The sequence below is a fragment of the Ictalurus furcatus genome, chromosome 18, assembly GCF_023375685.1.
Source record: "Ictalurus furcatus strain D&B chromosome 18, Billie_1.0, whole genome shotgun sequence".
Taxonomy (NCBI): Eukaryota; Metazoa; Chordata; class Actinopteri; order Siluriformes; family Ictaluridae; genus Ictalurus; species Ictalurus furcatus.
In genome coordinates, this window is record NC_071272.1 from 17,243,820 (window position 1) to 17,258,594 (window position 14,775).

The 14,775-nt window shown below is 38.3% G+C and overlaps 1 protein-coding gene across 3 annotated transcripts in view; it reads left to right on the forward strand.

Moving 5' to 3' along the window:
* The window catches only part of ncam1a (neural cell adhesion molecule 1a), a 317,584-nt gene that overhangs the window by 201,579 nt on the left and 101,230 nt on the right, over window positions 1–14,775 (forward strand). For all 3 annotated transcript variants that reach the window (XM_053648813.1, XM_053648811.1, XM_053648812.1), the window contains exons 2-6: window positions 4,445–4,519; window positions 6,138–6,344; window positions 8,513–8,656; window positions 12,582–12,719; window positions 12,959–13,076. In XM_053648813.1, the coding sequence (XP_053504788.1) occupies window positions 4,445–4,519; window positions 6,138–6,344; window positions 8,513–8,656; window positions 12,582–12,719; window positions 12,959–13,076 (682 nt within the window). The remainder of the gene's footprint in view (window positions 1–4,444; window positions 4,520–6,137; window positions 6,345–8,512; window positions 8,657–12,581; window positions 12,720–12,958; window positions 13,077–14,775) is intronic.

Consider the following 14,775-nt stretch of genomic DNA (forward strand, 5'->3'; position numbering starts at 1 on the left):
CAATTGCTTAGCTTTGTAAGAGCGCATTAGAAATTCTACAGCAGTGTCAGCGTCACTGCACTCTGCTCCTGTGTTCACTTATCGGGTTGAATCATTTAAAACAAGCAGTTTGTTTAAAATACATTCAAGCCGTTCTTTATTTAAGACATCTCGTTGTATGTTCCAATACATTTAATAGCCAGTGCTAAACAATTGTTGTGTCTTGTTCTTGCCTGTTCAGAGCTGACTCTTACGTTTCACTGGCCACTGATTACGACTTCAGTCACAGTGTCATGTCAGACAGAGTTATTACATCGGTGTAATGTGGTGTAAAATCAAGGGCAATAAAATTAGGTGGTGTTTTTCATCCAGTAGTGAAAGAAATAACAACAGTGCATTTTCTGGTCTTGGTCAGCATGCAGTGACTTTACCACTGACTTCAGACTCGCAAGTTTACTTTTCTTCTTTCTGTTAAAGCTAGAATCTTGTTGTTTTATGTAGAAGTTAGTAAGAGGACATGAAATGGACGATAACGAGGCTCAGGATACAACATGGCATTATCACTGTTCTGGAAAAATGATCAAGCTGCACAAATAGGTAGGTTAGATCCTTAAGTTTATTAAGCATTTTGCAAGATGGGCTAGGCTCACATACAAAATTAGAAGATATAGAAAGCCCGAAAGTCGCTTTGGTCGAGGCCTTTAGTACCTACATAGAAAAAGAAGATGTTATGCTTTCGGTTACACCCCTGCATCGCGCACTCGCCTAACGCACGATGTACGATTGTGCAGATGGGTAATTTTGTTATTCTCGTCTGCCCAGCAACCAAGAATCAATACGTATCAGTTTTCTATTGATATTTGTATGAACTATTCAGTTATTGACCACAGGTCTATGAAAACTACTCCATATATGGTGTTGTTTTCTGGTGTCTAGAAGCTTAAGATAAAAAAAGTACAAGAGTCTTTCTAAAAAAGACAGACTGTGTTTTAATAACATCTTGAATACATTCATCCTGTGTCTTTCACTTTCAGTAGTTAGAACTTTAATGCATACTACCATGTTAAAGCTTAAACAGTGCAGAATATGGAGAAGAAATGCATAACATATGAAATTTCCACCACAGTCACATACAGTATACATATATTACTATCTACCTTTCTAAGAATTAAACAGGACCGGTGTTTGTTACACTAGCTCCTTACCCAACATGATTTTTGCAGGAAGATTGAAAAGTAAATTAAAACATTTCCACATTGTTTTGGTGAAATATATTTCTTGAAGTTCTGATGTAATAGTATATTAGGCAGAAAAAACAGTTTTGGCTTTTTGAAAGAATTCAGCCACAGAAATGTTCAACAGGTTTTCCCAGACAGCTTCTCATATTTGGACATACCTACAGTAAGTTTGACTTGAAAAATTTTTCAGGGGGCCACTAACTGACCAATTTTAAAATCCTTTGTATACAATGTACTAAAGAATATTTGGCAGGTGATTTCTGAAGTAGTTGGAGTCTAAATGCTGTTTCTTTACCACTGTCAGTATCTAATGTTTAACGATGCCCTATGTCAGTGGTTTTCAAAGTGGGGGCCGCAGCCCCTTTGAGGGCCGCCAGGGGACGCCCGGGGGGCCTCAAAAATTTGGTGTGAAAAATAAATAAATACATGATTTTCTCTTTCTCACTCTCAGACAACCACACTCACACAATCAATTCCTAATGTACTGTAATGTAAAGATGCAAGATGTAGTTATTAATAAAAAAAAGGGGGGGGGGGGGTATATTCAGAAGTCTGTATTTTTATGTGTTTTAAAGACATCTTGCAAAAGGGGGCCCTCGGTCAAATGTTAATGCCATTTGGGGGGCCTTGCCCTGGAAAAGTTTGGGAACCACTGCCCTATGTTGTTCCTAAATAGGCCGTATTCTACAGTGTGTCGCTTGAATGTTTTGGTCCTGCTAGCTTGCCTACTGTACAAGCTAAGGTATTTGTTTTTAATCAAGTATGAATCTCATCTTCACTGGACCTAGTGTCTGCTCTTCACAATACATTGGTTTGGGACATAAAACATAAAAATATGTTTATGAGATAACAGATACCATTTCCAATGCAATCTGGCTTGTTGTTTTGTTATCTTGTAAACTTTCTTCCTGAGTGGTTTATATTCATAACATTCTCATTTCAGCCACAAGTGCAACTGTGCTCAGCTGTAGTGGTTGGAAGAGTACACACCGTCCCACTCAGAGACCTTGTATTGAAAATGCAATGATTTAAAACAAGCTAGCATACTCTCACCAGATATGGCAAAAAAAACTAAACATTCACCTGCTGAAAAATATCGTGACTAAAGAGCTGTTAACATCTCAAGTTGAAGGTGTTTCCTGAACATATAAACCAAATGCAGGAAGCATTGTACCTGGAGCATTTATCGGCTCTGCGTTGGACTGAATGGACTGCATTCCACTTGACAAAGTGCTGAAAGGCACTTTGAGTTAAAGCACATTCATTCAGTTTTTCTGTGATAAGCATCGCTGAGAATGTGTGGCACGTCCATCTGAGATTTCAGTCATTTACCAAACAGCTCACTCTACATGGCCATCCACAGGATTATTAGAGTTGCTGATAATGTTTTGTTTTCATTCATTAATTCATCCATTCATTCATTCATTCATTCATTCATCTTCAGTAACCTCTTTATCCTGGTATGGGTACGGATTAAGCTGGCAACACTGTGTGCGCGACACCAAGGGGAAATTAGTGTAGCAGATCCAGCTACCCTCATGTTTTTGTGAAGTGGGAGGAAACAGGAGAACCTGGAGGAAACCCACATGAACACGGGAGAACATGTGCAACTCCACACAGACAGAAATCTGACCTCAGTTCCATAACAGGAAACTATTAACGGATAAAAAGTGTCGTTCAGGGTGGCACAGTGATTAGTTATTAGAATGTTTGCCTCGCACTTCCAGGGTTGGGGGTTCGAATCCCACCACAGAGCCTGCAAGTTCTCCTCGTGGTTCGGGGGTTTCCTTCAGGTAACCCCTTCAAAACATTTGCTGTAGGCTGACTGGCATTTCCAAATTGTCTGTAGTGTGTGCGATTGTGCCCTGAGTTCCCTGGAATAGGCTCAGGTGCAGGTCCCCTGTGACCCTGTGTAGGATAAGCGGTATGGAAAATAGATGGATGGATAGAATTGTCATTCTTTAAGAAATAAAAAATTGTGCGCATTGGCAAGTTTCTGTGGTATACTGTGAATACAATACTTAAGGGTGTGCTGTTATTGGAAAACAATCAATTTCAGGGTGTTGAGTGTAAATCTGCTTTGCATCGGATGTCATAACATTACAGAATGTTGTTGATTATTTTACTATAACAGCAATGTCCTGTGGTATTATATTCCAATGTGTACCATGGCCTGTATCTCATTGTGTTATTTGAGCAGTTCATATGTTGACTCTAAAGCTATAGAACAAGATAAAGCGTGCATCAATCACATCAGAATAATGATGTAATAGTGTGTCTGGGTGTGTGCAAAGCAATAAAGGCTTATGGAGGAAGGCAGAAATAATTCTTTTCACTTTTTTTTGCAATTTGATTTATTTCCAATTTACTCAGTAATGCAGAAAAAAAGAAAGTAAAAATAATAACCATATCAAACAGCACATGACTTTCTTTGACGGATTGGAGTTCAATCTTGTCATCAGCTAAAGTCGATGAAGAGAGAGGAAGTATATTAGCTTACATCTCAGAACGTTAATATGCTATGATTTATGGTATTACTTTTCCCAACTGCACAGTGTGGGAGAGAAAAAAAGCCAGGTGTCTTTGATTAAACTGGAGAAAATGGAGACTTATGGTGAATTATAAATAGGACTCAGGACTCGTGGGTAATTGTTAGTAGAAAATAAGTTTTGCGAGGCTTAGTAATTTATGTTGCTCTGTCCTAATTGTCATATTTAGTTGAAGAACATCAGACAGATAGCTTTTCCAGTAAATGCACCTGACAGCACTCAGGGGTTGCCAGGGTTATGGGTTGATTTACCCGCATTAAGTCCTTTATCCCTGTACCTAGGCCCCTCACCCTGCTTCTCCGAAACCCTTCACTCCAATCGGTCAATAAAAACAGACCCGGGCTTAGACTGCAATGAGATGGTTGACATATTGTTATTTGTAGGTCTTAAAAATGGCCTTCTGGTCCTCATCCTCCCACAAATCTGTCCTTCCAAATTGGATGTTTTAATCACTCACCCACCTCGAATGGGCGGTGGATGGATTTCTGCCAGGATGTGTTTGTAATTCTGTGGAAACTGTCTCTGTAGTTAATTAAAATGAATGTGCCACGGTGTTATTAAGGTGATGTGGACAGCTAAGGCCCATTGCTTTCCGATTTCCCTGTCTGGTTGATCTGTATTTCTCTCAACATATCCCATTCTAACCATTTCTTTCTGTCTTTCTCTCTTTCCTTGCAGTCTCACTGCAGGTGGAGATTATTCCACACCATGGAGAAATCAGCGTCGGAGAATCCAAGTTCTTTTTATGTGAAGGTAGGTCAGAAGTATACTGAAACAAACCTGAGCCATAGGGCTCTTCTGAGTATTCAGGGTTGTATTCATGAGCCATATATCACTATACAGGGTTGTGCTGGGCTGAATTACTGGGCGACTGTTCAGATTAATAAAATGAACTGTGCACAGTTCAAGCCATTGCCAGGTAGGTTTTTTTTTTTTTTTTTTTAATACTATCAAGACCATGGTCTTTAAATCAAAGACTCATCTTTAAGCAAGAAACTGCAACCTGATAACTTAATGTATCTCTGTTTATGTCTAAAGATCTCTGTTTTGCTCCCAGTTGCAATACAATGTGGTCTAAAAGCAAAAGTGAATAAAAATCTAATTCAAACAAATGAAATATTATACAAATTGAGCGATTTTAAACCTTGTCTGCAGTGTATAAAATTTCCATTTTTATCAGTCTGCACTGGATTTCATTTTTTTGTGTGACCAAAATGCTTGATTTTGCTGCAGCTTTTTTTTTTTTTTAATTTGCGATGCAACCTTGCGATGAACAAAATTATTTTGCAGTGATGTTTGTTGGTAAATGAGACCTTTTAGCTGTACTCATGTTTGAGGTCACACGACATGCCTTGGCCCAAATCTGCGGTAATTTTGAAAAATTGCAAGCTCCTCCGTATATTGCGAAGTTTGCATAATTTTGCGTTCATTTCTGCGATCACAAAATTGTGAAATCCTGGAGGGATTGTTTTGTGGATTGTTAAAGCCACAAAGAAAAAAATTGTTATGCATGTGTGCAAATCAACAAATTGAAAACGACAAAGATCAAACATACATGAAAAACATTTTTCAGGGTTTCCAGCGGTTAATTATATTCTAACATGTTTATAACATATGCACGTTATATTTATTTATGTTTAACGTTGTCCAGTAAATGTGCTATGTCAAGGTGTCTGATGACTTATATGCACAATTTCAGTATTAAGTAGCTCCTCAATACATGAGCTTAACTTAATTCTGAACGTTAATAGCAGACACTTCACACATAAGGGTCATTTCTGGCAATAGGCCTAAGTGTATTATGGGCTGACGGTTTTTATATTAAATATAATCTAAACCAAAAAATGGCCCAAATAAAACCATCATATGTAATTGATATCCAATTTGGATCCAAAGTACCCCAACTGTAAGTTCTGCTCCATATCCTGCCTGAGACAAGGTAAGTTGTAGCTTTTGTGCCAGCTAGATCTGGAATGGTCCATTTCCGTCCTTCCATGACTGCAGATGGGCCATATGAAAGTGGTGCACATGGGCTGGCACTGGACCATTAGTCATTAGTCCCACCTGCTAAACCTGCTAGATGTAATGTTTCAATTATAATGAGAAACACCCGACGTAGCTGATTTTGCTGCACCTTTCCCTGACACATCAATGGGCATTAAAGCTTGTGACAGATATTGAAATTCGACCACATATCCAACATGCCCATGAGCTCTGAGGTTTGCTCTTTTTAAAAAAAATTAAAAAAAATTATGGCAGAGCTTGGCAATACAAATTCAGGTTTTAAAGAAGAATGGTTGGCAGTCTCTTTTGGTTTAAAGATAGCTGACGGACAGTTCATTGAGGTTCCTTTCTTTCACTGTGGTCACAGTGGTCGGTGATGTGAAGGACATCGACTGGTTTGCTCCCAATGGAGAGAAGCTGCTGCCAAATAGACAGGACATCAGTGTGAGCCGTAATGATGAGACCTCCACGCTCACCATCTACAGTGCCACCGTGGACAACGCCGGCATATACAAGTGTGTGGCCAAGAACGGAGACAAGGAAGCCGAGGCCACTGTCAACGTCAAGATCTACCGTAAGTGATTGCAATATATACCATAATAAATTAGAAGTGTATTTGTAGTGGTCTGGGATGTTCCTGCAGCTGAATTCTAGCAGACCGTGTATAACAATATGGCACGTGTCATAAATTTCACCAAAATAAAATGGAAATGTTTCTCACATTTACTTTATAAACTTGATACTGGGTAGAAACAGTCAGCATGTGTAAAGATGTCTAAAACCTTGCTAGCTACAATGGAGATAAAAAGTCTAGACCCCCCTGTTAAAATTGCCTTATTCTGTGATGTAAAATATGAAACCATGATAAATCATCAGGTCTTTTTCCACCTTTAATGTGACATAGCAACCAACACAATTGAAGTGAAACGAAACAACATTTTAGGAAAGAACATCCATCCATCCATCCATCCATCCATCCATCTTCTATACCGCTTATCCTTCTTTCAGGGTCACGGGGAAACCTGGCACCTATCCCAGGGAGCTTAGCAAAGAACAAAAAAAAAAATAAATTTTTTTTTATAAAACTTCCTACTTACTAAAAAACTTACATCACACTGTGAACATCACGCTTTGATCATGTTGTTGAATAGCAAAGTGTTGTAGTGAATGGACATAAACTTAATCAGTTCAGTTTATAATCAGATACCAGCTTTCAAATAATTCACAATTAAATCCTTAAAAGCAGTTTTCTTTCTTTTCACTTTTGAGGGTATGCTACAATGACAGAAACCTATTTCACAATGAGGAAAATATTTCGATTCAGGAAAGTCTGTCGTCATCAGAATTATATATATTATAGAAAATGTTGAAATTTTATTATGTGGAGCGTTTTCCCAGGCTGCCACACATGCTTCCATGTTATGGTACAAATTACAAAGCTTTGTGTACATTAAGGGTATAACACAATGCCACTATTTGAATCTGTTTAGTGTTGTAAATATCCGTAACAGTATCTGTGTTTGGATTTAAACTCAAAGTAGGAGTGGCCTACACTGGACAGAAATGATGGAACTATCAGCATGTTGTGTAAATTCTGGCTCTAACAGTTCTTCAACCTCAGCTACATCCCTCGAATTAGGCTCAACTAGAATGGGATCGTTTTTAAGTTGGTTCTATATGTTTTATAAGTTCTGTAAGTTTTAGTTGGTTCTATAAATTAGTAGCCCAATTTAAGCTACCACAATCCTGACCAGGCAGTTACCAAGGATGGATCGATGAATGCAGCATGTTCATGTTAATAAAAGTGACCTTTGTTTGTCATTGGAAGCTTCATATCTAATGCACACTTCTAGCTTCAACCAGATGCCCTGGCAAGCTTTACACCTGCTATTGATATATGTATTGGTATATGTTCAGAACACATAATCTGTTCACTCCTAATAATGCATTTGTATTCGGTTTACTTCATGTTTGAGTGTAAAGTGGGCATATCTTTTGGGGGAACCTGCATAATCTTTACGGCTGCCGAAGCTTGACCTCGTTTAAAGCAAACTAAAGCCACGCTAGTGAGTCAAAGCTTGTTTAGCAACTGTAGCATCCGTAGGTCGATAAATGTTGAATTGACAAATACATTAATTCAGCTTCAGTGATTTGTCATGAGAATCTTGTATTGGGGAGTACCAGTAAAGAATCCTCATTAGATTATAGGCCACACCCATATTCATGTTGGTCTATGCGCACTTTCATTTGTGGTACTGTCTTTGTTTGGGTTTTTTAATCACCCAAATTTTCACCCATGAATGTTTAATGTAACACTCCAATTTGGTATCATGCAAAGGTTTTTTGTTGTTGTTGTTGACAACAAAGCTATATTAGGGATCCTAGGGTGTTATCTTAAAATATCACAGCTTGCGATGTGTTCTGTTTAGTAGAATGGCTATTCATTAACTGCGTTTTAGCTGACTGTGCCATTCCAAAACATATTGTGTGTTGTATTTGGAATACATTGTATTCAGTCAATGTCATGAGAATACCAGTCAGTGTTATTTAGAAGATCTGAGGGCTCACCACCATGAACGACAAACTCTGTTGTGGTTTTTCATGCCCTGTCATTACTCTGCGCTATTGTGGACAGAACCCCATGAGGAAACCAATACTGTTTGTGTGTCTTGTGTGTCTTTTTTTTTCTGTTGTATGATTTGTAGGTGCATATACCAAATCCAATTATTATTCTTTTTACAGAAAAACTCACTTTCCAGAACGCTCCGTCTCCTCAGGAGTTTAACGAGGGGGATGATGCTGTCATCGTGTGTGACGTCATCAGCTCTCCGCCACCCACAATTATCTGGAAATACAAGAGAACCAAGATTCAGCCGGAAAAAGACGGTAAGAGGAACAATCTCTGCCATTTTCGCAGTCACCTCCCTGTTTTTTTTCTTGTTATTTTTCCAATGATCAACATATTCCTCCAACCCCACTCACTCAACCGTGTGGACACCTTGTAGCAGCATTTTCGAAAGCTGTGATGCTTTTACCCCCAAAACCACTGTATGTATTCTGAGCACTCATCCCTCTGTGCTGTTCTTTTTTTGCGCAATCTTTTCATGGATAGACCTATTTTAACTTCCCAGTGTTCCTCCTTCACAGACCACTGGAAAAGAGAGTGACCGCAGCTTTGTGCTGGCTGGCTAGTGGACATGTTTTCCACTTTAAAACCACTAATTATAGCAGAGACCGAAACCCAAACTGCAATATGTATTGTAGCAAAGTTTCCACTTTTCTACAGTTATCCTCCTCGGGGCTTTAAAGGCCAAACTTTCTGCAAGCGGGTCTTGGAGGTTATAAACCCTGGTGCTTTATTTTATCAGCAAAATTCTGGAAGACATCAACTGGGTTAGCAAAAACATTATTTTATAATATTTTTTTAGGGATGACAATAAGCAAATCATCAATTAGTCTGTATACTTAGTCAGTCACATTATTGTTTCACATTTGTGCTGGATGGGCTGACCAAGCTTTAGTGATGATAAGAAAATAGTTTACTAAAATAGAAATTCTATCAGGATTTTACAAATGTAATTAATAATTTTGAACTTAACTATATTGCATGTAAAACTGTTAATGTACACAGCTTTGTTCAGGTGACTTCATTCCTCAAAATAACTTTAATTGTTATTAATTGTTTTGTATTATTATTTTTTATTTAATTGTTTTGTGTTATTTAAAAAATCAAGGCCATTATAATTTCAGTAATAATCAATAATAAAAAATATAATTTATATGATAATATCAGGGGGGCATAGTGGTTAGCAATGTTTGCCTTGTACCCCCTGATATTTGAATTTGAATCTTGCCTCTGCCCTGTGTGCACAGAACTTACATGTTCTCCCTGTACTTTGGGGGTTTCCTCTGGGTACTCTGGTTTGCTCCCCCAGTCCAAAGACATGTGTTGTAGGCTGATTTTCTATAAATTGTCTGTAGTGTGCAATTGTGCCCTGTGATGGGCTGCCCCCCTCGTCCAGGGTGTCCCCCGCCTTGTGCCCCAAGTTCCCTTGGATAGGCTCCAAGCTCCCCGCAACCTTGTGTAGGATAAATGGTACAGAAAAGGGATGGAGGATGATATCAGTCCATAAGATGATATTTTATGCATAAAATAAAATTACAAAGACACTGCATCCTGATAAACAGAAACTCACAAAATCATAAAAGTATGCATTACTGTGCAGAACTACTGTGCACTGTTTTAATATAGATTTTGTTTCACATGTCCATTTTATTCTGTCCTGAGCTTGTCTCAGTGACAGTTTGAATCGTCACACGTTCTCCCATGTTCATGGAGGTTTCCTCTGGGTTCCATTACTTCCCACTTCTTGTTAGTGTAACTTGCCCCTAGATGTGCACGGTGTTCTGCGATCGATTAGTATCACATCACGGGTGGATTTGTGCCACATGGTCCTAGGATTCACCCGACTAGGATAAAGTCGAAGATGTCCATTTTATGTTTATTGCACCAGTGTGTCAGTATAAAAGGGAAAGACATTAATGTTACATTGAAATGTCTGTATTTTGTTAAATAATGGATCATATTCAGTAATAGTTCATGTTTCTGAATAAATAAAAAAAGCATTAAGCTTTCTGGGATTTTACCTGCAGAAACTATCAAACAACTGTTAATTTAAAGTGCAAACTTGGGAGGTGCACTCCCAAGTGGTGCACCTGTCTAAGGATAAGGTTTTATTCTATTGTCAAGAAAAAATTAATGCATCCAAGAACATAAAATCACGACTGTGATCATGCAGAAAAAATTGGTTTCTGTGAATTATTATCACCTGACGATATGTTTGGGGGTTGTTCAAATTAACATCACATGCATGAGTGTTGTTATAACACTTATAAATAATAAAAATCATTTATTCCACAATACTGCTGAATGGTTGATTCTGAAGGTGTTGATTAATTTTCTATAACAGCAGCTATATTGGTTTTATATTAATATAACATATTAAAAGATTTACAATGAGCATAATGCGCTCATTGTAATATGTTATAATTTCTATAGTCACCACTTACACAGGGACTTACACAGATTTACAAAAACATGCGGAAACATTTATAATGTGACGTTTTGTGTGAGGATATGTTCTGCATTTTTCAAAGAGTCTCCAGTGTCAGCATGTTGTAACAGCAGAGATGCCAACATCTGCATTGTAACTGTAGCATTTACAGTTTTAAAGTCTTATCAGGTGAAAACATCTTAATATAGTCAACTAGTGTCTAGTATTTCCTATTATAAGATTGCAATAAACCACATAAGATTTCTGAACCTATTTATAGTCATTTTTATTCATATCAAGCTTTATATTTCTTATTCTATTGACAGAAGACTATTTCAAGCTTGAGATTAGTACAAATGGCGAGGATTGTGTTCGATAATCTTATATTTGGTTTATGGTAATCTTAAAAAGTAAATTCTAGCTATATTTGACTATATTTAAGGTATTTCTACTACTTCTGTTAAGATGTCTTTGTTTGCAGTGTGACCGCTTGTACAGTGATGAGGGATCCACCTAAAAACTACTCAGCTAAAGCAGCTAATAAAATTTGCCTGGATGAAAAGCCAGTTCACTGAAGGGGAAAGGACATGGAACATATAAGGGAAATGTGCACATTTATTTTGAGTAGCTTTAGTAGTTACTTACTTTGGTAGTTACTTTTGCTTTGCTAAGATTTTTGGCATTTTTGGCATCTTTAATAGTCAGACGTAACACTCTAGCCTTATGTTTTCAATGTGGGAAACGGTGTTCACGCCATGTCGGAATTACCGTAATTACTAGATGACAACCCGGACGTTCTACTCTGAGCTGTTCACATCCTTGGCCTCGGAATTAAATGAATGAAGTGTGAGATGATGTTGTTGTGTCAGAATAAGCAGGTTGAGGCGGATGTAAATGCAGATTTAGCCTAATAAAGATTAAAAAACCAAAACACAAAAAGAAACTATGAATATGTGGCAAGATACAAAGACTAGAACACAATAAAGGGATAGCACAACATGACAACAGCAGAATTTGACTATATCTACAAATGTGACTATATATACAAGTGCTAATTAACCAACAAATGTGAAACAGGTGAAACTAGTCATGTGCTTTGGTGCAGTGGCTGATGGGAATCGCAATCTTTAGTCTTTTTCCGGTATATCCATGACTTGTTGACTACTGCAAAATTACATTAAACTGTGTTGTCTTTCAACCAGTCTTTACAGAAATTCCTAGTTTACAAGTTCTATGAGGACATGAATGCTTTGTACAAGCCAAAATCTCGTAATTACGATAATTGCGACAATTATGACATGCATTGAAAGCAGCCAAAGTCTTCAAGACAGAGGGCTTTTTTATGCTTCATTTTTATGTCTTATTAACAGAAAAAAGGTGAGGGAGTGAGTGTTTATAGCTGCTACAGTATAACATAAACGGTAACAGTGCCAAATTGCTGTGTTATGCTGTGTTATAAGAGGAACAAAACACTTTGGGACTTGCTGTTATTGGAAACTAATAAACTTCAGGGTGGTAACAGTCACTATCCTTTGTATCGTTGATTAGTTTCCTATAATAGCACACCCGCGAGTGTTTTATTCCATAAACATTGGTCAGGGTTTAGTATTTTACTATGTGGCTGCAATATGGATCTATTTTACAGCATTTCCCAAAGACAGAATATGCAGGCTGGTGTGTAATGATGAGTTTGTTAAATTGACCTTCTTATCCCAATCAGGAAAAGTTACTGACTGATTTTGTATTTTGTCTGCCAGTGCGCTTCAAGTTCCTCAGCAACAACCACCTCCAGATCCACGGCATCAAAAAGTCCGACGAGGGCGACTACATCTGCGAGGGGCGCATCATGGCTCGGGGAGAGATCGACCTCAGGGTCATTAAGGTCATCGTCAATGGTGAGGAGTCAATCCAAATGCATGAAATCCAATTCTGAAAGCCTGGATTTACAGCCTAATCCATTTTGGGAGGTGGGAGATAAGAAGGGGGGTTGTACCATTGACCCGATCTCTGTGGATACTAGCACTATTCAATTAGTGAAAGTGATTCAGTGGGGCTGTACATGTGAATTAGCGCATACGCTATTGACCTGCATGTGTTGGACTTTATTTATAGCACACGCTCCTTTCTCTCTCAGTTCTGCCTAGTATTAGGACCCGTTATGCAGAGCTCAATGCCACTGCAGACATCGAGCAGGCTGTGACACTGGTGTGTTATGCGGATGGCTACCCAGAGCCAACAGTCACATGGGTGCGGTAAGTAGGGCAGCACTGCACAAACACTTACCGTACCTCTGTCGCAGTTTTAGTTTAGCCAGGTCTCCATTAACTGACTCACCAACACTAGCTACCCTCTCCATCCAGAGCAGAGGGAGTTCAGCATTATCGGAGCTTGTAAAAAAGAAATAAATAAAAGGGTGGCCAAGTGCTATTTCATCATTACAGATGCTGTTAGCAGCGACGTCTGGCAGCCTTTAGTGGGCGCTTCCCTGAAGCATTAGTGACTATTTTGGAAAAAGAAGCAAGGAAGAGAGCAAGGCAGAAGAAGATTACATCAAGCCTCACTACCTGAACCTTATTTATTCCTCAGTGCACTGACAGCACTGTCATTTGGCCACCATTTGGGATGGCTGCTGCTGTTTCGAGCTGGTTGGGTCAGGGATTTGATCCGACCTGATTTAGAGTCACAGGGGTCACAGCTGCGGTTTGGAACGTGAGCCAAGATTCACATCAGTACTTGATTTTTATGGCCTCCGAGTATTCTTTATGGCTGTTATGTCGGCTCAGACCGCACTATTAAACAACGAAGTGTGACAGAGCAAATGAGCCTTGTTTTTTTTCACCTCCTCTTCATTTGCTTTCACTCTCTAGCACTGACTGATTTGGCAGCAGTGTGGATCTGAATTTATACAATCTTTCCTTCTTTTGTGCCAGCCCTGTGCAATCGTTTTTTAAAGAAACAGCTCACCAAAAATGTACACAATTTTCTCTTTACACCAAATGTGATTGTTCATCCAAGACATTTAGTTTCTGAAGGCTGCTTCTTTTGTTCTGCACTAGATCTAACATGCAATGGAAGTCTCACCCAAAATCTTTTCTGTAAATACATGCTTTGTACATTCTCGTTTATCAAGCTGGATTCCAATTAATTTGTTCATAAATCAGTCTCAGAAGCATTTACACAAGAAAATCCAGTTCGCTCAGAAAAACTTTTGTATCCAATGAGTTAATTTAAATTTCATATAAAGAGACTCACTAATGTAAACTTTGATTGATTGGCTTCAAAGCATGTAATTGGGGATAAATTACATATGGATTACATGGTCAAGATTAAATCGCTTATTTTAATTACACACAAATCTGTCATTTCATATTAATGACTTGAAAGAAAGCAATCCAAAACAAATCTCTAAATTAAGACAAATAAGACATGCAATCAGAACAAAAGTAATGCTGTCCTATAAAAAGATGGGTTTGTGTCTGTGTGTGTGTGTAATTGTGTGTGTAAGTGTGTGTGTGTGTGTGTGTGTACTCTTAACCATTTAGATGTTATTTTGTTATTTTGTTATGTTATTATTTTCATCTCTAATCTTTTATGGAGTTTTGTGGGCATCACTAAATGTAAATCAGCTATGCCTTGGTGAAGATGATATGGGTGATTGCAGTGTGTGTTTGTATATATATATGCATATATATATATATATGTCAATGCCAATCTATGTCAATGTGTGTATATATATATATACACACATTGACATAGATTGGCATTGACAATAGATTGGTACTTCTTGGTACTATCATTTGTTTCTGACTTTGGACACTCTGTATATTCCATCCATTTTATACCGCTTATCCTTCCTTCGGGGTCACGGGGAAACCTGGAGCCTATCCCAGGGAGCATCGGGTACAAGGCGGGGTACACCCTGGACAGTGTGCCAATCCATCGCAGGGCACA